Consider the following 24,113-nt stretch of genomic DNA (forward strand, 5'->3'; position numbering starts at 1 on the left):
CTGTCGATCCTTGTCCAGAGATGCTCTTCAGCTCAGGCACAAATTAGTAGGACACAAAAATATAATAATTTCTAGCAGGTCACTTGTCATCTGATGTCTGTAATCCTGATCAAAGAGGACTATGGGTGACACTTCCTAGCTTGAAACAGAAAAGCGCACTTACACCCACTCACACACACACACAAACACCCTCAGATGAACAAATGCGTGATTATGCATTGAAATACACACAGTCACATTGTGTGAATGCACCAGCTGCCACGGCTGTTGTTATGCTATTGACACAGCAGCGACCGTCCCCTGGAGGGAGAGACAGATACAGCACACCTGAGCAAGCACTTTAATTAAGGTGATGTACAACAACTACAACGAGAGGGAGGCTAACGGTGGGAAAAAACAAGCAGTAAGAACAACATAACAGCCGAGCGGGAACAGTCGACAAGTGTAGTGCCAGGAAGTGACTTCATTCCCAATCCGTCAGCCTGCTGAATGCCCCAACAGAGCTGCATCAACTCTGAAAGTCTACACAGCTTTGCAAACTCTCGCTCTTGTTCCCCATTAGGCCGGTTTTGAATTTCCAGCTCAAATCTGGTTTCATGCAATCTGGAAGCACCCACATGGAATCTAGTTTCCACAAATTAGACACAAACCACATTTAAATGCTCTGTCTCCTGCATTTCAATCAGAGCCAGGTTGAAATTCAAGTGTAATTTATCATTCGGGACACAACCGGACAAATGCAGAAAAAATAAGCAGTGTTAAGGTGTTCAGAGAGAATCGTTCATAGCTATGCGGTTGCTAGGGTGATCTGGATGGTTGCTAGGTGGTTACTTACTGGCTCAAGTGTAGTAGTGTACATATTCGATTCAAACAAATAAGAGTGCAGACACTCATTCCCAATGATCATATTTGAAAAACAACAGTGTGCAGTGAACATATGACACACTTAATCTTGTCTTAATCGCATACTTGTTTGTCTTTGTAATGTGTCTGTATATTCTACTGCAGTGACTGACAGATAATAATTGGTGGTGGAGTCAAAATCAAAACTAAACATGCTGGTTAGACAGACCATGACATCATCAGCTGGTCAACTCAAGAATAATAAGTCCAGCCCAAAGCTTTGTTCACAAAATAAATAATAGGTTAGCTATTAAAATGTTACATCACAACCATGGAAACATCTAGATTCGTGCTGAATGAGAGAGGTACATTTGCCTATAAATGTAAGCCTTAACAGTTAAACACAGAAATATGTCAAAATGTCCAGCTTGGTGAGTATTTACTTAAAGGGCACCTATTATGGAATTTTGAAATTTACCTTTCATGTAGTGTGTAACATAGATCTAAGTGAACAAAAATATCCTGCAAAGTTTGAAATATGAAAGTGCACCGTATATAAAGTTATTGTCTTTCAAAAGTAAGAGTCGACTCGGAGTCATTTTTATGAATCGTTAGAAGACCGAAGCTTTTTCTCTGACTAGATGACGTCAACTTGTCAAGTTATTTGAATACGATACGCCCACTTATTGCGCTCCAAGGAAAACTTGAAAACATCATGGCGACGAGATGCTGTGTTCTGAAGTGCGACACAAAAGACAACTTTTTTAATCTGCCCAAGGAGGAGCATTTGAAGACTAAGTGGCTTCAATTCATATATACAACTATACCACAGAAGTATAGTCCGAGCCTTGTGCTTTGTTCGCACCATTTTGAAGACGATTGCTTTTTAAATGCAATCAAACTTGGATTCGAAGGAAGGAATATTGAAGGAAGGTTCAGTTCCAAGTGTATTTGCATCAGCTTCCTCCTCCGTATCACAACCTGTAAGTGTTATTAATAATTTTTGCTTTTATATTTTATGTAGCATGCTTAATAATTATTTTGTTTGTTGTGTAGGCTAAGCACCGTTTAGCTTCTAGGTCTTCAATGGCAATTGTATTGAGATATGTGAAGTGTTTGTCGTTGTTTTCGGAGTTGTCTTAAAGAATAGAGTAATACCTCGTAGCCTAACGTAACTGCATTTTTTTAATTTTTTTATTTGTAAAAACGTTATGTTTATGCATCAGGCTAATGCAAACAAAGACTGATTGTGCTTTTACAATATGAACTCTGGGCTATCGCTAACATAACATAACATTAAATTATTTATCTTATTTTTCGTTTTTTACTACAAACTATAAAGCAGTGGACTATAATCATTATTATAACACAATTTAATTGATAAAAGCATCATTGTACTCCGTGTTAAAAATAAGTATTATCTATGTAAACACTGCTGGGTCATCTGACCAATCAACGCAGATTAGCGTCGCGCAAAGGAGGGGTTTGAAAAATGAGTCGTTGAACGATTCATTTGGGAGTCGGTGAGCAAATCAGGTAAAAATAAATGCATATTATACGAAAACAAAAGTGTTTTTTGTCATTGCATGCATGTAAAACTGTTGTTGGGGACTCCCACAACAATATTAGGAACATTTTAAATGTCATAATAGGTGCCCTTTAAACACCGTCAGTTATGTCTTAAGTGAACATAAACAGTTGAGAATAAAGTTACATGTGTATCAGGATATTGGATCCAGGCAATCGCTCTTAAAGTGACAGCAGCCTAATATTCCTGCTGCCGTCTGTGTCATTAATGTTAGTCAAACAAGAAAAGACTCTTTAGTAGATTTAGTATGATATATCTAGATTTAATTTATACAGTGAATACTATGCAGTGTTGTTTTACATTTGGTTACTTTCTGTTGATACAGACTGTTCTGTTTTTTATTTGTATTGTTTATTTCACTGCTATATTTGTTAAGCTCGTTTCTTGCCAATAAATAAAGAGTTGTCAATTCATGATACTTTCTCATCTCTTCATTTTTTTATACCTCAAATATTCTGTTGTCAAGAATAGTATTTCGGTGATCATTTCAGCCAATTCTGTTTCCACTGATATCGGCCCCAAAAATCCTGATCGCAGCACCCTTAGTTATCCGGGCATCAGATGTAAAATCCCTTCCAAAAGCCAACATAAATGAATCCAACCATTCATTTACACCAATAAATATGCAATAACCAGAAGACAGACCCTTGTCCCACCAAGTCTCCTTCCTAAGCTACTTTCTGAAGAAACAGGCGTCATTACACCATTGTTCTTCTTTATGGATTTGTTTTCCTGCTCCCACCCCTGGTCCCCTTCCCCATGCTTGCTGGTCTTTAAGCTCAAGCTACGACCCTTTGCCATGTGCTCATTTTTTCCAAATGCTGCTCTTAAAACAAAACGACTGTGGGCAAATTATTCATTCTCCATTTCACTCTAACCTTCTTTAAAAAATAAACAACAAGAAGGAAGAGATTTGTGCTTACAAAGGCACTGGGAAGAATCGAATAATTGCTATTTTGCTCGACCTTCCAAAATCCTACCGATTTGCTCGGTTCTTGTGAGCAGAGCTGTGTCAGGGAGATCTGCCGAGTCAAGCTGCCTTCGTCAGCACTTCTCACATTGCAAGAAGACATTAGCAGTCTTTGGAAACAGACTGATAGGGACCAGAGCTATTATTACAAAGATTGATTTTTTGAAAGAGTGAACGAGCAAGTAAAACACTCCAATATTTAATTTCTCTAAGGGCAAGTCAGTGATTCTGTACAGTTAACAACTCCTGGTTGATGAACAAGAGGGGAATGTGTTGTGCATTTTTTTCATAATTAATGAAGGCAATGGATAAAGGGCACATTCCTAGATATGGAGAGCAAAGTCATGTGCTCCTCCCCTTTTCACCGGGAATGGTGAAGAATGGCGAAAAGTAAATCTTGTCTGCTTGCTTATGATTTCAAGCTTTTAAGGGTTACCAACTGTTTCCATCCTGATTGAGTCATCTGGCTCACTTGTTACCTCGCTCTTCTTTCCTCTCCTGCTTGGCAGCAGGAAAGAACAAGGGGTGGAGACACAGAATTTTGTGGAGAGAAACAGCTAAAAACGATGATAGATTCATAAAGGTGTTTTCCCAAGTATAGCCACTATTATTGTCCCAGCTGAATATTAAAACTACTAAAAACTTTGTGTTTATTAAATATAATGATTTAATTCAATATATATTGTGTGAAAATAGTTTTGTGTGAAAACTATTTTACCCAAAATCAATACACAAGCTAAGTTAGTAGTTAAAACGTAATTTAATTTCCACTCCTAAAGCTGTCAAACACGAGGAAATGACACTGTAATGGAAATGTTTATGATACTTCAGAAAAAAAGGACAAAATTTACAGATACAAATTAAATAAACTGGTCAGAGTGTGGAATGTTTTAGGAAAATTAATTTACTAAAATGTGCACAGGGGCCAAAGGTGTTATTTAAAGAAACACTCATAAATCAAAGAGGCTTCCCACAATATTAAAACCAATGATGATAAGTGTGAGGAGGAGTGTGGGGTTTCTTGTGTGTTTATTTTCCTTTTTTGTTTTGTTTTTGGAAAGTGCAAAAAGATCAGACTCCTGCAGCTTAGATTCATGCAGCTGGTCAGAGGGCGGAAAACATATTTAGCACTTCTCCAAATGTAATGCAACTTTTTTTTCCCTGTTTTGCATGTCAACAATAAAGAGCTTGTTCATGCAAACTGATATGAAACACTTCTAAGTGCTTACAACAATCAAAATATGCACAGAGACCCCAACATGTGCCTTGATGCAACATTGCATTAACAAATCTTCACAGAAGATGTCTTCCAATGCTCATTTAATTACCACCACCCAGATGGTGAGAAATTCCATGGGTGGCATTGTAATTCTTCACGCCATTCTGCTGAGTCGATGGCTGTCGTTGTGTTGAGGGGTTGGTTTGGAAAGTCAGCTGGTGGCTGTCAAACTCCAGGGGGAAAGTTGACAGACAGGTGTGACTGGCTCTTTCCAAACAGGTGAAGAGTCTTACATCATATGCACCCCCTCCACATGCGAAACTCACTTACTTTTTGACTTGGAAAAGATAAAGTGACCGGTTATCCTTCATTTCAGCCAGCCGGACAATGCAAGGCATTCATGTCCAGAGGGCATTTGAAGAGCATGAGTCGGGAGAACTGTAAACTGCTTAAGGGTCCGTCACAGTATTTCCGGCTAGTTTGATTCTTACAGCATTTCCTGAACAATCATATATACTGTAGATGTATAGCTATGGCCTTCCTAAATATCTCAAGACTAACCATTTCATATCTCCAAGGTCACTCAGAGCAGCAAGTCACTTTGTAAACTTAATTTCCTCTTCCTGAGATTTGGATCTTCCTGTGAGCAGTGCAGCTGTTTAGCAATTCAATGGAATCTCATATGAAACTGCACCAGATACCAACACTAATGTCAGACATTCATCAACCCTCTGCACTCATTTGCCTACGACAAAATGTGCACATCTAAAGTACTGCCGACCGCAAGGTGTGTTTATTTGAATATGAAATGATGCACTGCGAATGACACTCGTAGCGCATCATGACATTGAATGGGTGAAAGGCCTCAGAAACACAAAGCTCAAACAATGACAGTCTCAATCTTGAGTGCTTGTTCTTGACGTTTCTGTTGGCTTTCAGAGGAAGGTCACGGATGACACAGACATGGAAGAAATGTAGTAGGGAGGAATGGCTCGATGACAGACGCAAGTTTCAATATCTCTCTCACTCTCACTCAGAAAGATAGCCTGGAATGTAACAGTGACTGCTGCTGGTTCAAAGCCAGAGATTGCTACACTGTGAGATGACACTATCGCATGAACATAGATACTGATTGTCAGAATGTTCAGCATGAAAGAAGGTCCCAAGATAGGATAAGCGCCTGATAGGACCAACACAACTCAAAATCCTTCTTTTCAGAGGAAAAGTGATTTTCACTATTTATATCACTATTTCACTACATGATTGAGACTAGAGATCGGCCGATATTCATAACTGTGTAGTCGAAGTAACTCCGCTTTAATGAACAATTTAGTCAATGGATAACACATACAAAAATGTACATTAATAAGAAAAAAATAAAAAAAAATCTGTGAAATACCTACACCTCTGGTGCTATAAATTATTATAACAAATTGGTAAAACTATTTACTGTTAACACACATATATACATCTATATCCTGTATCTGTCTGTCTGTGTGTGTGTGTGTGTGTGTGTGTGTGTGTGTGTGTGTGTGTGTGTGTGTGTGTGTGTGTGTGTGTGTGTGTGTGTGTGTGTGTGTGTATACAGTACACGATAGAGATAGATAGATAGATAGATAGATAGATAGATAGATAGATAGATAGATAGATAGATAGATACACATATACATGATTCCCTGTGTGTCATACTTGCATTCCAGCCATGCTAGCAAATCATTACATATTCTAAACACAAAATAAATTGCCAACTTTGGACCAGAACCACATATTTCACTTTCATAAGATCCTCGCTGACATTGCAGAAATCTCCCAGCTGCTTTTGTTTAGTATGGAGCATGCTGTGGTTCTTACCATGCCTCGATACTTCATCTTCCCGTTCTTCCCAGCTTGTTGCTGTTAGTGTATGAATTATTAGTATTTCCAAAACAGCGGCTCTCACTTGAGAAAGTGTGCAGAGTTTGTTATTTTAACTTTGTCTGCACCATGTGTGGGAGCGTCCCAGCTGCCATTTCTTCAGCTTTAACTTTCTTCTCCTTCCCTTCGTCTCTCTTTCTCTCTCTCTCTCTCACTCCCTCCCTTTCTCTCTCTCCCCCCTCACTGCATACGGAGGCACAAGTCAGTCCTTCTGAAAAGTGACACACTCCCCCCTTCTGCCTTCCTCGACTCATTTGCTCTGTCTTCCTGCAATGGGATTTACAGTGAAAGCTAAAACTTTCCAGCCCCCCTGTAGTAGCCCTGCATGTGCCTGCCCTTAAAAACCATCCTGTGCCTCTTTAAGAAAATATTACAAACAAAATGTGTACGAAATAATATAGAAAAACACGTCGTCTCGTGCTGACACTTCATGAGAATTCAGGGATTTGGTATTTGGAACTCGGGAAAGCTCAGTCCCTAGCATTGCATGTTGGATGAAATGCAGATAGTGATTTTCCCAAGTGAATTTTCCTCCTCCTCCCTCCTTCCCTGCTGCCCCAGTGCATGCTGAAGCAAATCTGAGGCAGATTTCAGATAGGGATCCGTCAAGGACGTAATTAATGTTCTCAAACGTGGCTCAGTTGCCCGAGAAAGAAAAACCGGCCAAGTGCACAGATCACAATCACTTTTACTTTATAACCTGATGTCACTCACAGGCATACCACTTTAACACACAGATGATTTATGGCTATTGTTTCTGAGACATAAATAGATAGAGAAAGAGATAGTACTGGTAAAATGAAGGATTAAACTAAGAAGAAAATTATTTATATTCAGCTAAAAATATAGTGTCAAAGTCTTACGAAAGCTCTCTGCAAATCATCGTAATGAGACTGAATAAATGGCTATGCATCAGCACTTTTGTTTTATAGAGTTTTTCCGGTGTAGGGCAAAGGGTTAATGTATGAAGACACACCCCATTTTCTCCTCTCCACCCAGTAAGAACACAACACACCACCTGTTCAGTCCACACACACAAGACAGCACTCAGGTAAAACCTTAACCAAGGTCACTTCCACTGACCATAAACAAAGCAGCGCCCTCTGCTGGACACTCCACATGACATAACTGTGCGTAGGGAAGCAGGATTTAATTTAAGTTGCAAAATATAGGAATGCAGCATTGCACACTGTGATTCATATAAATCCTCCCCTATTCTTTCGGTCCTATCAATCTCTCACTCTCTCGCTCGCTCCCTTTCCCACTTATGCCAACATAATCAGAGACCCCGCCTGCAGGAATCCAAGTAATATTTTCCAGACGGTATGAGCTGCTCTCTCTTTCTCTCTGTGGGAACATTGACATTACAGGTCCAGCGTGTAAGAAGAGCAGGCACAATTATGTCACTGGACATTACATTTGCTCTCGATCTGCTAAGCATGCACACGCTTTTTTATCAGTATGTTTTATCAGCTCTTAAAAACTTTATGAATTTATGACGAGTGGCTGCAAGTCAAGTCAAGGCTGCAGTCAATGGATTACAATGGTTGTCTAAGGAGCAGGATAAATAAAAAGCGGTTTCTGAATCACCCCACTGCCTGATCCGGGTTACTTTGATCCGTCTTTCAAAAGCTATCTTCTTAACGCCATCCTTTAATATTGGGCAATAAGGCAATTAGTTAGCCACCTTACTGTACTCAGAACTGAGCCAAATCTGATAGTGCAAAGCTCTACTGATAGAGAAGAGATAGACAGAACTTAAAGCAATAGTTGTTTTTTTAATGAAAAATTTAAAAGTACAACTTTTTTTACTTCTCACATGAAACAAAATACTGTTTCTTCCATACAACAAAAGCATATACGAGTCAAAATCTGCTAAACGTAAAAAATATATTTTATTGGAAAATTAACATCATTTTATTAAACGTTGATAATTGCTTTAATCTTCTAAACAACTGAGAAGATGGTGATCAAACTACATTTTATAAAAAAAAAATCACCTGTCAAGTTTATAATATACATTGCATCATCATATGAAAGTCAAATTGAACGACTACAGGAACTCATCTCAAGAAAACTAATTTAACAAAAAATTATGAAAAAAAGATCAGTCAAATCTAGAAAATATTCAAATCAGCAATGTCAGATTCAGAAAACATCTCAAAACCAACACGTTGAACGATGTTCTCTAACCCAGTGAATTGGTATTTATTCTCTTTAGCGTGCAGTGTGAAGTATTTCACTCGGTTCGCTGATCAGTCCGATTCAATTTCAGCGAATGAAGAACAAATTTATACTCGCGTGCATTATGGATTACGTACTTTGTCGTCTCTGACAGTAAGCGTGTTGAAGCCACTCAAGCAGCCATTTTCACCCACTTCTCGGAAAGCGATAATGTAGCCAAAACATCCGGTCGTGTGCGTGTTCTCCCTGGACCTCTGTTTCTCGGAAATACTACCGTGAATTGTGTACATTATTTTTTGACAGACATCGATGTCGTGCTATCCAAATGATGTGGATTTGAAAACAGATGGATCATAAGGTAACAAGTTCTTAGCCGGCAAGTATTCAGTGAAGCGATTGATGCCGATTAACTGACTTCCAGCCTGAGCTTTTGATGGACATAATAACGTGCGTGTGAGTGGTGAACGTGCTGGAGATGTACTAAATGCTTTTTGCGTAGTTCATTAAACTTTTACGGAATTAAGTTTATTCCGTGGCTTAAAGGTAGGGTAGGTCAGAATTGTCTAAAAAAAACTTTTATTCAAATTTGTTTAAACTGTCTTTATATACCAATGCATAATTAAAATGCAAGTACTCTGAAATAGAGAGTATAAAAAACCGAGTGACTCTAGTGTATTTAATCTTCAATAAACACAGCTCATTAATTCCATTCACTCCCACCTAAAAACGGGTGCGCGACTGCGCGCACGTGGGCAGAGCCAGTAATAGCGGCGGTAGTCATGGCGACGGAGAGTGACAGTCGCGCAAGCCAATCCTGTGATTCGTCCCGAATGGAAATAATGAGCTGTGTTTAATGAAGATTAAACGGTCTAGAGTCACTCGATTTTTATACTCTTTTTATCAGAGTACTTACATTTTAATTATGCATTGATATATATAGAAAGTTTAATCAAATTTGGTAAAAAGTTTTTATATAAATCCTACCTACCCTACCTTTAAACAAATTCCATGTTACTCAGAGACTGACATGTTTCGCTTGTCAAAAATGTTACATTACACTGTCACAAATTTGTTGACTTTTGAGAATTAAGTAAATTTTTTACCATGAAAGGAGTGATTTGAAGTTTTTTTTATTGTCTGTTATAAAAAATATATATTTTATTTAAACCCATGAAAATGCAGATCCTGTTGTAAAGAATACTGAAAAAAAAAAATCACTTTTTAAAATTGTTGTTTCATTATTACTACCCCTTAGCAGATTTTGACTCATATATGGGATGTGGGATCAAAACTGCAACAATGAATGAATGATTATATGTGAATGATACATAAATGTATATACTGCTCAAAATATAGTTTAATAATATATTACATAATTAAAGACCTAATAAATGTAATAATTATTATTAATTTATCAAATACATTATAAAATCATTAAATAGACATATGATTAAATTAAAATACAATTTCCGTATTGGATCATTTATGTACTTATTTTTATTGGGGCAGTTTATTTATTTATTTATTCAGTTGTTATTCACATTACTTCATTTAGTTATTCTGACTATATATCTTCTTTTGTGTTCCTTAAAAGAAAGTAAGTCATGTAGGTTTGAAACGACATAAACAGTTAATTTTTGAATGAACTTTTCCTTTAAGAGATGGCATAAAGCATCAACCGCTGTGTCAGACTGAGTGTGCCCGACTCTCTGAACTCAGTCTCCCTTCAGGTCACTGTAAAAGCAGGACTTACACATCCTCACATGGCGTTTTGGCGGAGAAACAAACACTCTGAGGTTTTGTTTGTTATGTGGGGCGTTCTATTCCTTAAAGTGGTCAAATGACATCCGTGGGAAATTAGCAATGGAAACTCTGGCTTTTTTCCCCTGCATGCCTGTCGCTTATACTCGCATTTAGGCCTCTTTTAGGGTCAATGCCCTTCACTTCCTCTCTCTTTATCACTCAATCTACAGAACACATTCCGCATGCAGAATTTTCTCATTTGCGGAATTTAAGTTTGCATATTTATAGCCCACTGTGCTCTAAAAGTATTTCCTTCACTTGTGATGGCATAAGTAGTACACAACACACTTTTTTAGTTTATACTTGCACTGCTGTTAAAAATTTTGGGGTACGAATTTTTTTAAAAAAAATTTTTGGGGGGGGGGGGGGGGAGTCTCATATGTTCACCAAGGCTGCATTTATTTGATCTAATATTGTGAAATATAATTACAATTTAAAACTGTTTTCTATTTTACCATATTTAAAACTGTCATTTATTCCTGTTATGGAAAATCTGAATTTTCAGCATCATTATTCATCTTCAGTGTCACATGATCCTTCAGAAATCCTTCAAATATTTTTGTGGAAACCATGATACACTTTTTCTCTGATTAATAAAATATAAGAACAGCATTTATTTATTTATTTTTAAAAAATGTATCAATGTAAAAGTATTTACTGTCACTTTTGATCAATTCAATACATCCTTGCTGACTAAAAGTATAAAAAAAAATGTAAATGTATATAAAATTTACTAACCCCCAAAAAATGTATTGGTACACTAGAAAGCATGCTAGTATTGCTACATATTACCCAATCAGAAAAATGCATATTAATACAAAACATTGTTTGCATTTTTATGTAAACATTAACATCTATAGCTAAATTCATTATTACTTAACATTAACTTTGAACAATAAAACGCATGCATGCATGGATAGTAGGGCTGCACGATTAACCTTTATCGCATCGATATTGAGGTTTTAACCATAGACAGTATATAAGAGGTTTTAACTCCCGCAATAACCTAACCTCAGGAGTCTGAGGGTTTTTCCCCCGCCTCTGACATTTGAGTGACAAACCTATTAGCCAATCAAAATGGTCGAATCTCGCGTTCCTGGCTTGCTGGCCAATTAGAAATGGCAATGGAAACAAGGTTGTATGCAGTGCTCCGGCTTTCTGTCAGCAGCAAAGCAGCTAACACTAGTGTTGTCAAAAATACTGAAATATCTGAACGGTACCAATACTAATTTCCCTAAGTATCGATACTAGCCGAGCGGTCACTTTCACTTCTCTCCAAAGGCGCGTTGACAAACACCACACGTGACGCACTCGTCTCATTCGCTCTGGTTAAATAGCAAAAGTGAAGTGAATGGAAAGATGGCGAGGGCGGCGCCCCCGCGACCGGCTTTGGTTGATTGATAAAGAACACCGCGAGCGGGCATGTCGGAGAATAGCGCGGACAAGCGTAAAAACACACCGCGAGCGGGCATGTCGGAGTCGGAGAATAGCGTGGACACGAGCTTCACACCGCCGCGAGCGGGGATGTCGGAGAAGAGCCCGGACACGCGCTTCATCACACTGCGAGCGGGCTGCGGGCACCCAAAAGATTGTTTGACAATCAATAATCCCTCACATCACTCATTTTTTAAAATTATTTTATAAGTGTAAACAGACTTAAGGAACAGGCTCCAGGGGTACCATTTAGCAAGCATAGGCTACGCTCAGCATCAGGAGTGTTTGTTGTTTGGACAGACCTTTCCCCACTGCTAAAAAAATCCTAAAGGAAACACTGTAACTCTTCTCATTTTAACTTTTCTGAAACATTAACCAAGATGGCCTAGTATTTTTGTTGATATGAGTCTCTGTTGTCTCGTTTTTTCACAGTAATTCTATTATTTTATTACTTATTTTATTTTATTATATTATTACTCTTATTTTAAAATGTGTGCAATATAACAGTTTCATGTTCAGTAAATGGCAGTAGACTACAGAATTATTTTGTTTTTCTAATTGTAAATCTAAATCTAATAAGAATTAATTTTCTATTTTTCAGTGTTAAAGATTTTAAAAACAAATGACCAAGTGTTTAAGTTAATTTCCATTATGTCTTCTTATTCTTTGGTATTTAGGTTCAGGTATTTAATAATCACGAAGCATCAAACAATCTCATTACCTCAATCACTATGTATGTAGTTTATTTAACCCCCTGTGTCGAAGTAACAACACATTTTATTCATAATTTTAGGTTTTATGCACTTAAAAGTATCGAACGCAAAAATCGAAAATCGCACCGCAATCGCAATATTTGTCAGAAAAACCGCAATTAGGTTTTTTCTCAAAATCGTGCAGCCCTAATGGATAGACTTCAAAAGATCAAACAGAAATAATAGGCTAAATTATCCGCCACCTCGAAGACAGTTTTATCTAGGATGCACAAATTCTAATCTTGTATACTATTTAGAACAAAAAGTATGCAAATTGTGTACTAATTGTTTTCTAAAAACCCTCTTAAGAACTGGAACAACGGGACAATAATTAATCATGTAAATCCTAAAATACATGACTTTTTTATTTTTAAATGGGGAAGTCCGTTTCCCCCACTGCAGACGGCCTCTCAGAGAGGAGTCATAGTTAAGTCATCCTCTGTTTGCCATTCAGCCTCCAGTCTGAATCTCAGGAACCCATGCACAAACAAATCAAGTTTTTAATCCCTTTTGTCCCTGCCACAATCATCTGTCCACATCATTTATTTGGAATTGGATCCTGGTCAGGACCTAATGATGTGGGCGAGAGGCATTTTAATTCAAATTGTGTGTAATGAGACTTATGAAAATAGTTGGTCTTTGTACTTGCTCAATCCATTCCCACCTCCTTTACTTCTTTTTTTTCTCTCTCTCTCTCTCTCTCTGCCCCTCCCTCCTTCTCTCCGCCTACTCTGTTACAAGCCTATTTATACTCTGACACTAGGACAGGTCTATTTGTAGAAGCGGTTGTATCGGCCAGAGGACGGTACAGAGGGGCAGAAGATCAAAGCTATAAACTTTTATTGCCGTGTTATCCTTCAACAATATGGCCAGCGTTGAAATTAAGAAAAGACAGAGGAGATCCTGAATGAACTTCAAAACCTAGTTGGGTTTAACTGGAATAAGCGACACACTTCCTCTCTGTTCTGGTTGACCATTAAAACAAACTAACTCTTCACCTGAAGAAGGCTGTTATTTGCTTTTTTGTGATCTTGCTTTCACTTTTCACATTTGTTCATGACTTAAAGGGATAGTTCACGCAAAAATGACCAACAATGTCTCTCTTCCGTGGAACACAGAAGGAGACATTTTGAGGAACGTCCTGGTTGCACTTTTTCATGCAATTGCAATCAATGGAGAACTTTCAAGCTGCAAAAAAACACACAACAAAACACCATAAAAGTAGCCATATGATAGGATTGTGTAATAACCAGACCTAATTTAAGTCACTATTCAAGAAACGACATCAGGGTGACACATTTGGGTGAACCATCCCTTTACGGTCCCTTCCTTACTGTGACTATCCCTGAGAATATGGTTGCAAAAAAATCCAACAACGCCAATAAGTCCTTCTTTGTTTACTAATGTGTCAGGGCCTTGAGCAATCAATGGGAGTGGTGAGAAAAGCTTGATACTGGGAAAAGGCCCAAAGTATCATGGGAAGTGGAGGATGGGAATGACATGAGGGCCGATGAGTGAACAAAAAAAAAAGTGGAACAATTTTTACATTTATGAGACCTGCAGAGGGAAGTAGACACATACATACAAAGAAAGGAAACCAAGAAGCGACCTACGGGGGCGCCCATTAAACATGATATTTGAAAGGTAGTACATGAGGAAGGGAGGACTATGTTGGAGGAGAAAAAGCAAAGAAAGCTGATAGTGTGTGATGTCAGAACAGAAGAATGTAAAGTGGGTGTTAAACAGTCAGCACAGGACTGGGGACAACAAGAGAAAGAGAGAGTGAGAGGTAAAGACGGGGGAAACCCACAGCGTCTCACCAGAATGTAGAAATCAATGTTGTGATATAACTAAACAAGGTCACTGTGGCAACGTGCGTCAGGAAGTTGTAAGTTGACTGAGAGAGTGAAGCTCACAGCTTCATTTACTTCTTTCGCTTCCTCTCATCCCTTCTTCATCTGGGCTTTTTGAGTCATAGAGTACCTCACATGGTGGTGTAAGCTTGCTCCACTGAACAGGACGAACACATTTCCAGACAACCTGGAGGCTTTAAAATGATGTGTTTTCTGGACAAGAAAGAAGGTTCCTCTCCAAAACCCAACCGGGCTCATGTCCATGGCACATTAATCATTCAGATCATTTGGAAAACCCATGGATTCGGAGTTCTTCTTTATACAAAATGATGCAAATTTATACAATATATTATTATTTTATGTAAATATATATACATTTCATTAAGCCACAGTGTTTACAATAAATAATTGTATATATATTAAATATGTAACATAGGCTACTTTTGAATTTTTTGCCGAACAAGAACAGAAGCAGGCATTTCTTTGAGGTTTTCATAACAAAATAATCCATCAAGGCTTTCCAACAGAGGTGAAATGATCGATGAAATCTCTAGTGAAAAAACATCAATCACACTTTTCTAGCTCTCTTATTTGCTCTAGTGGCTGGAGCAATGCATTTAGGGGTGGGAACCACCAAAAACACGCCTACTTCTGCAGCAGCCAACCGGTTATAAGGGAGGAGAAGAGGAAAGGACAAAGCATTACTTCACCACAGCCTTAATTTTTTCTCACCAAAGAAGTTGCAATGAGGTACGAGTGGACAAGACTGTACTCGTCAGAGGAACTCCAAACATCCTACTCATGCAAAAGCCCTGTACCCAACCCCCAAGCGGCCCTTCATTTTTCCAGGACTGGTCTGGAAGCACAGCACAGCGGCGCTGCATAGGGCCAGCTGGATCTCCCATTGCTTTCATATACAGCAGCTGGGTTGGCAATGCTTAAGTCTCCTCCTCCGAGATCTTAGAATACCCACAATGCCTTATAAGGGCAGGTTATGCTTCTGAGCGTGGGACAGGGGGTTTCCGCAAGGGTTCCTGTCTCTATGCAATGCTGAGCGGATGGAGGATGGAACAGTGATGACAGACACCGTCACCTCCTAGCTCTGTCGTTCTTTCTTTGGCCTCTAACAAGCTGTTTTCAGGGCACCTGCATCAGCCAATGAGAATCCGTGAGAAAAGTATTAAAAGTCACTTATTCAAATTCTATACTTTTTATTTAAATAAATGAAAAATAAAGAGCAAAATTTGTTTTAAATGCTACAAGTGAATTAAGGCATGACAACCTATTCACCTTGAAGCTTGCTAAATGTATTAGTGTTTAGATATGAACAAGATTTCTATTCTAAATGTAAAACTAAGGCAGATGAGCATTACATGTCCAACACAGTCCAATATAATAAGTGTAAAAAGCTGCTAATCGATATGGTATTGTACATCCCTAGTAGTGTGCTCTCTTAGTGTTGAGTATAAGATGTGATGCTCTTAGATCTCTTCCTCTACTGACAAGTCAAGGCAGTTGAGCTGTCAGTGGTCAATTAGAGATGTTTCTATTTCATTTTCAACACCACATCCACTGGAAATGGACTGCATAACAATCCTTGAAAATACAGATAACGGACCTTCCTGTTTTCCGCTTCTTCAGGGATCTGCAACAATCAGACTGATTCTAACAAAACACAAAGAGCGGTTGCAAATTTCAGAGTCCGGCGGCCTACAGTTGCCCCTCTCACCTCAAAGTGTCCCACTCAAAGGAATGCGTTTAAAACAATTATTCACTAAAAGTTCAATAGTTCTCTCAAGCACTGCAACGCTGCTTACACTACTGGAGCCAAAGACCATCAAGCAACATTCAAACATAGTCAAACTGGCTTTAGTTTAGCCAAACAAAATGATTGTATGAATACATTTTTTAAATCAACTTCCTTACATTTCATTACAAATCTGCACCCTGTTTGTTACATCGATACAAATTAAATTCAAATTCAGGAATTGAATTTGAATTTAAAAGTAATTCTCAACTCAATTCTGAATGGTGCGAAAGCCTGGACGTCACTAGGTCACCAGACACCCAAGAAAGCCTGATTTACTCAAAAAATGCAACATAAATTAAATAACTTCATGAATGTACTGTAGTGGGTTCACTATGAAACTTTATTGAACCCTAACTTTAAAGGGGGAAAAAAAAGTTTGCAATTCCATTGTGAAAATATTCTGCTTCACAAGGAAAACACTGAAAAATCAAGATGGCCTATTACAACATCTCAGTTATGACTGAGCATGACACCATTTCATTATCCTGCATTGCTCAGATGCAAGTCATGGGGTGAGGTGAACACAATGTATCTGTGCATCGTCTAGTCGTAGGCCATTTGGCACGACGGCCAGCTGCTGACCAGACACAGTTGCTGCACAAACATGACAGTTTTGTGCACAGGGACCAGAGAGTCACCACACCCATTCATTCCACACATTACAGCCATAATTATGAGATACCAGCACTTCCCTTAGGGAAGTGAAAAAGGACAAATAACCTTTGGCCAGTCTTAAAGCTGACCCAGTGGGACAGTATGTAGACAAACTCAGAATAGGGATGGGCATTTTATTCATTTTGTCAATTTTTTCCCCCATTTTGAGTACTCAAGAGCAGGGGGTGTTAACTTGAAGGGCTATTTTTGCACCAGACAAACCTTTTTTAGCATCTTATACTCTGTTCAAAAGTTTGTGGTCAGTTGTTTTTGAAAGAAGTCTTTTATGCTCACCAAGGCTGCATTTATTTGATAAAAAATACAGTAAAGGTAGTAATATTAGAAATTTTAATCTTTTCAATATATTTTAAAATGTATTGTATTCCTGTGATTTCAAAGATTAATTTTCAGCATCATTACTTTAACAGCATAGTCTTTAGTGTCACATGATCACGTAAAAAATCGCTGCTGCTCAAGAAACATTATCTTATTATTATCAATGTTGAAAAACATTGGAAACCATGATCATCTTGGGATTTTATTGTTTTGTTGATAAAATAGATCAAAAGTTCAAGAGAACAGCATTTATTTTAAATAGAAATCATTTGTAAATGTCTTTATGGTCACTTTTAATGAATTTAATGCATCCCTGATTAATAAAAGTATAAATTTAATTCAGTGACCCCAAACTTTTAAAAGGAAGTATTGATTTAAAAGTTAGAACATGGTTAAAAATGTAAAAACATCTGAAAACAAGTGTTGAACTGGATGTGCTCAATATCTATAACAACAAATCCAATTCTAATGACATCATACATGCATTCTTTTCCAGTGAATGAATGCATGCACATATAAAGCCCTTTCATTGTCTGTAAGAGCTTGTTATTACTACATGTCTTGGATAGTCAATCACTTGTTTTTTTAACTGAGTCACTCCACGTCTGGAAGCAACTGCCATGTGTGGGAAATGAGGTGCTTTAATGAGGTGCAGTAGGCATGCTGAATCTAAATGTGAACGCTCTGAAACATGCCAGGACTAAGTTTCACACACTTCCTTTATCTACTGCGATATCACCAAGATCAACATGCGATAAAATTCCTAAACACGCCTCCCTATAATAGGGTGCAAGAGCCTATGAATTGTGACTCTTCAAACTCCAGTAAAACTAGTATGACACACTGACTGTACATAATAACTCTAAATCTTTTTCTGAAGGCGTGTAATATTTTGCACACATGTAGTGTGTTCAAAATAAAAAACAAGTACACCAACCAGGAAAAATGTGCTAAAGCTAGCGGCATCACATCAAACCTTTGAAACGTTATTTCGTTCACCTGGAAGGACCAGTTTCAGTGCAGTAAAAACTGCAAGTCAACTATAGTGAGTGACAACTTTTTTTAGCATTACTTTACTCTATGCTTCTGAATCCATCCTTGACTTTCCAACCATGACCACAATGGAGACAATATATTTAGTTAAAATGGTCAACAGCTCTGGAACGCTCAGGCACAATATGCACATTTCTGCGGTCTGGGTGCAAGGCCACACCTGGCCTGGATTGCATGACTTATCTCAATGCAGGAGAGAGCCTGGTTAAAGGTTAACTCATGCCTTACGGATCTCATCGTGAGAAGTGAGAAGTGAAAGGAGCTCATAAAGTTTTCACTTCAAAGGTCTTTGATAAAGACCGTTACTGAAATCTAAGACTTGATTTATCCTGAGCGGTTAACGGGATGAGGGCGTAAGCATGTGAATGATGGTACCATGAACAAGATAACACATAATGGCTTTCGTTCTCATGCTTTAAGGGCACCATGGTTTTATCTACAGTGGGTAAGGGTCACAAAGGTCATTGAGGCTCGGGAAGGAACATGGAGCAGAGCGGCCTGCCTTGTTCATGTCTGTGCAGCATGTGTGTTGAAACACAGTGGATGCAAACAGGCACAAACAAGCTGATGTAAAATAACATGGGGGCACAGTGAAATGATGCAATCTCTGCTGTAATCTCATCTCTAAGTGCACCTCTGGAAGAAGGAATGTAACCTCAGCTCATGTTACAATAATCCCTCAACTCCAGCCCCAGTGTCCGCCCTTGTCAATCATGGGCGACTGTAATCCCAGGGGAAAGGATCCCTGATGGATTACAGAATCTAACACCGTCAGGTTAATCAGTAGTCTGTGTATGTGAGTCACTAAGCAAACCGAGGATCTTAAGCTCCTAAAGTCCACAGTCAGCACAAGATGAGTAATATAAGCATGTAAACATATCTGCAATCTCAAATAACAACCATTTAGCTTAATATATGAGAAATGAGAAAACGTATGACTGATGAGAAAATGTTTGACTGACTCTCTGGTAAATCTAATGCACTGAAAGTCAGAAATCTTTAAATCTTTAAAAGCTTTTGATGTTAAGTCGATTAGAAATAATTATGCCCGGTATATCGGCCACCATATTGGTATCGGCTGATATATGTACATTTTTTATGTTATAGTTATTGGCCCGATTAGACAATTTGGCCGATATATTAAAGCCGATAAATAATGGATTATTTCCTTCGACTGAGACACTTCAGATGCGCACTGCACATGTGCAGCACAAGTCATTTAGGCCACATTTAATTGTAATGAGAACATCATTAGAATTTTGTGCTTGTGACATGGATTTAATGAAGAGACTTTTGTTTTTGTAATCAGGCTCTCAAAAATGACATTAAAATGTTTTATTTAGATTTATCGGCCAATATATCGGTTATCGGCTTTCAAATATAGCAAATTATCGGTTAGCGGTATATCGGCAAAACATTTTTTTATGGTGCATCCCTAATTAGGAATCTCATTCATGTTGATTTAGTGTATAGTGTGATATATATGTGTATTTACTGTCACTTTTGATCAATTAAATTTGTCCTTGCTGAATAAAAATGATTACTGTAATTTCTTTTCTTTTTTTTACGTTTTGACCCTAAACTTTTGAACGATAGTTTAAAATAAAATGCCATTAAAATAAACAATCCAAGTTTCAGAGTTGAAGATAAAAGTTTTTGGTCTGGCCTTCGCCGTTTTTCCTTGATATGGAGCAGAATGGAGTCCAAGGGCAGGGCCTCGATGGGAATTTTCAAGTGGAAAAGCCACAGCTAAATTAAGAAAAACTGCAGATCCTGCAATGAGCTCATGACTCACCAAAGGGCATAAAGACATTTACAACACAAGTCCACAGTCTCTTTCTTACCCTCTGCTCCCTCCAGATCTCAAACTAAGAAAACTAGATTAAAACCTGCTTTGCTGAGCTCTTTATAATGTAAATAAACAGGCTATCAAGTCCACACAATTACAGGAAGAACCCTTTTATCTACTGAAGAAAGACTTTGCAATGTTGAGCTGAAGACTAAATGGTTAAAGTCAACATGAAAGGCATTCGCAACCCATTTTACTCCAGTAATATCATGCATTTCCAAAACAGGATATTGAACGAGAACAAAAAGTAGTGTGGGATTTGAAGAGGCTGAATATTTTGAAGAATGAATACTAAAACAAATGAATCATTCACAATGAAACCAGCAACGTGCATTACTAAGTAAATAGGGTTAAGCTCAACTTCATAATAAATCTAATGCTACAACAAATTTACAGTCAATTATGTGCAGAATGCAGCTTCAGCTTAAAGCCGACCCGTTTTGTGGTTGGTTAACCCTGAGAACTTCCTGTTCTGAGCATTTCAGACACAGGTGTATCCCCTCTGAGATCTCTCTGGGACACGTTGACATTCTGTCTGGTTGACAGACCAGCAATGAGGGAAGGGCCGGGTTTGCTTTGCACAACCACATATGTCACCGGCCCTCCCACTCTGAACCAAATATTCCTCCGCAATCTCACCATCTTCATAAACATGATGAATAGAGTAATTGGAAGATAAAGAAACAGACTAAACAAGAAGTCTCAACAGTGGATAAAGCAAATGTTTCAGCCTAACACAAAGTTAGACTATGTCTCCTTGCACAATGGAAAAGTGGACACACACGGCACACACTAATATGGCTCGTTGCTGACAGACGTAGAAACTTAATTGTCAGGGGACAGCTGGAAAATTGTTCAAGTACAAAGTCTCCCGGCCTCCAACCAAAAACCAGAGTCCCGTTGCTCTGAAAATATGCTCCATCCCAAAGTATTTGGCATAGTTAGTCGCCATGTATCAATTACAACCCTAAGTTAATAAGCCTTGCAGGGATGTCTTACTTAACAAGACTAGTTTTTTTTGCAACACAACCATTCTAAATGAAAAACATGTTGCAATCGTTCTTGCAACGCACAGCAAAGCTTAACTGCTTATAGCATTAATTCATCCAGAAGCCTATGCAACTGTCAGCTCCTAATTGTTGTCAATTATACTAGTTACACCATCCATGCAATGTTGCACAATAAAAAAAAATCTGCAGGGTCCCATTGCAAGCAATCCATTTCATTTGACAGGCGTATCTTCGCTATGTTTTGCAACACATGGAAAGAGGAATGCCACAGAGGGGGATGTGAGTGAGGAGGACACTTGAGGACATGACCTGCCACCGACCTTTAAGATTGCATAGACTGCACAGGTGACAGAAACACCCTCTAATTTACACACCCTATACAATATAGTAAAAGAAATCACGCATTCTACACACATTTCACAAGCCTGGTATCTGATGGTGATGCTGATAGTATATTCCCAGACGGAATTCCCAATGTAACTGGACTGAGGGAGGTTAGTTTGTGGATAATTAACAGCTGGTCTCCTTCAACTCCTCTTGTCATCCCATCTGATTCATGGAAAAAAATGTGGTCTAAAAGCTGCCCAAATCACTCCCTAAGAAATGGAGCTCAATGTACTCTTATAGTATTGTTTTAAAGCTTTTGGAGATGGGGGATTGTTTGTATAACCATCATGCATTTGAATCAAGATCTGAACAGGTCAGGGAAGTTATTTCATGGATACCACGGCGTAAAGTAACAGGTGAGATCCATGTGGTCATAACACTTGACAGTTGCTGTGCATAAAACCCTGTTGAGCTGCCAGGCGCCTAACGTTATATGCCATAAAATGCTGTCTATAGCTTACAAGCCTAGTAAGCAAAAACATCAAGTCCGACTCTTTTCCGCGAATCAGTTCTTTCGAACCGTTTGTTCCAACAACAACAACAAAACGCTTCAAAAAGTTATTTTACATTATGCATAGTCATGTGGTCGCTTTTATTGTGTTTTTACAATAAACGAGTGCGTCACATTTTTACTTAACGTTAAATATTTCTGTTTTAGTTCGAGTATTTCGTCATCAATTAAACCTCGGTTGCCTCTCTTCAAATGCTCTTACTATCAGTGCTTCTCGGCTTTGATAATTTTAAGAACTGCTGCTCTGACTAATTCAGTCCGATTTGTCAGCAATTAACGTTAGTCAAGCCTGATTCTCGAAAGATCGTTCAGTCCGATTTGGCCAACCGATTCATTGGAAAAACGACTCGTTCACCAATCGGACATCCCAAATATGCAAGAAACCAATCTTTACGAAATATTATCCGCACACCGACACTCACATACACACACGTGTGAATTCAACACTCACACTCATACGTCACGTAGCGTAAACTGACATTGTGCTTTTAAAATGAATGGGACGCAAAGTACTCACTTACCTTGATTAATAAAGCACACCAACTTCAATTCCCGCAATGTCCAAAAGCACCGGTCGCTCACTGTAATACTGCATAAGAGAAACTCAGCAGTGATGGGAAACTTGTTCTCAAATTTGAGCTGTAATCTGGATTTGTCCCTTGTGTGAATCCCACCGAACAGAATATTTAACGTTACCTCAGTGTGACACAGGAGTCGCTTAGATCACTTGAGCAGATGTATGACTACTGGAGGTTTATGTGTTAAATAAACAGATAGTCATGCTGTAGTTTATGCCATAGGTAGGACCTGTACTCAGTAATGGTTTGAACCAAATGTTAGAAATATTACCAGCCGGCAGGCACCCGCCCTCCTCTTTCTCTCGCTCACTCGCACACGCACGAGAGACACTGTACCAGGAAGTTACAGACCAATCCCACGAGTAATAAAATATTTCTTTAACTCTTATTTCATCACAGTAAAACTATGAGCTTTTATCAAAATTAATAGGGCGTTTCGATTAAGACTATAGCCTGATTTATTTATTTATTAAATAGCATAATTTTTAATATGTAAAAGCAGAAATAAATGTATGCTACTGCTTACTTTCCTCAAAACAATAAGCATAAGTGCTTATTCAGAACGAATAGACTCGTTTGTATGTGTGATTTCTGTAAAAAAAAAACTATATTTTTGACAAATAAATATAAAAATCTTGAGTTATGATAACTTGAGATAAGGTATGCGTTACTCGAAAGCACGCTAGCGTTATATCGCCCTCTACTGACAACACTGAAGAAACAGCAGCACCTCCAATGAATGTCTTCAATCTTTCTCCAGGGCCCTTGGTGTCTAGATTGCAGTTATTTTAGTATCACTAAGATACTATTTAGAATATTCTGACTTCATTTTATATTTTTGATTTAAATTTTAGTTAAAGATTTAGCCATTTTGTTATGTTTTTGTCATTTTTTTAATGTCTATATTGTTTTTATTCTTTGTTATTTTATTATGAGTTTGAGTTATTTAGTACATCAAGCTTATTTATACTTTTTTATATGCCTATATTGTGTTATTTTAGTTTATGTTTATTTTATTTCAAGTAACAAAAAAGTTGTTTATGGTTTCAAGTTTTAGTTTTGCCGAGTACATTTTAATGACTGAAGACAATAAAACATTTAGTTGAAATGTTACTTTTTAACTTTAGCTTTGATAAATATTGTATTGTAATGCATGTTGTATTTTTATTTATTTATAAAAAATTGGCAAAAATTGACAAACCCATTGTAGTATTGTCCTATTATTCATTGCAATGTAGGCCTACTGAAAATCTCATTTCAGGTCCTACAGAGCTTTACTTCTGGCATTATTGTGCTCAACTCAACCATTTTCTCAGATTTTATTGCACTGGTCTTAACTAGGGCTATATTATGTCATTCAGTAGC

At 38.0% G+C, this 24,113-nt stretch overlaps 1 protein-coding gene across 3 annotated transcripts in view; it reads right to left on the reverse strand.

Annotated features, from left to right (window-relative positions):
- Positions 1 to 24,113, reverse strand: part of myo1cb (myosin Ic, paralog b) — a 43,535-nt gene that overhangs the window by 16,843 nt on the left and 2,579 nt on the right. Inside the window, exons 1-2 of one of the 3 annotated variants that reach the window (XM_079611473.1) lie at positions 22,867 to 22,908; positions 22,692 to 22,759 (exon numbers count right to left, since the gene is read on the reverse strand). The exons of 1 other annotated variant lie outside the window; for it this stretch is intronic. Coding sequence is in view for 1 of the 2 variants with exons in the window: in XM_079611472.1 (XP_079467598.1) it covers positions 6,472 to 6,489 (18 nt within the window). In the remaining variant the exon portion in view is untranslated. Of the gene's footprint in view, positions 1 to 6,471; positions 6,787 to 22,691; positions 22,760 to 22,866; positions 22,909 to 24,113 lie in introns of those variants that run through there. One more of the 3 variants, XM_079611472.1, reaches the window with a different exon arrangement.

The sequence above is a fragment of the Phoxinus phoxinus genome (genome assembly GCF_949152265.1).
Source record: "Phoxinus phoxinus genome assembly, chromosome: 4".
NCBI classification, from domain to species: Eukaryota; Metazoa; Chordata; class Actinopteri; order Cypriniformes; family Leuciscidae; genus Phoxinus; species Phoxinus phoxinus.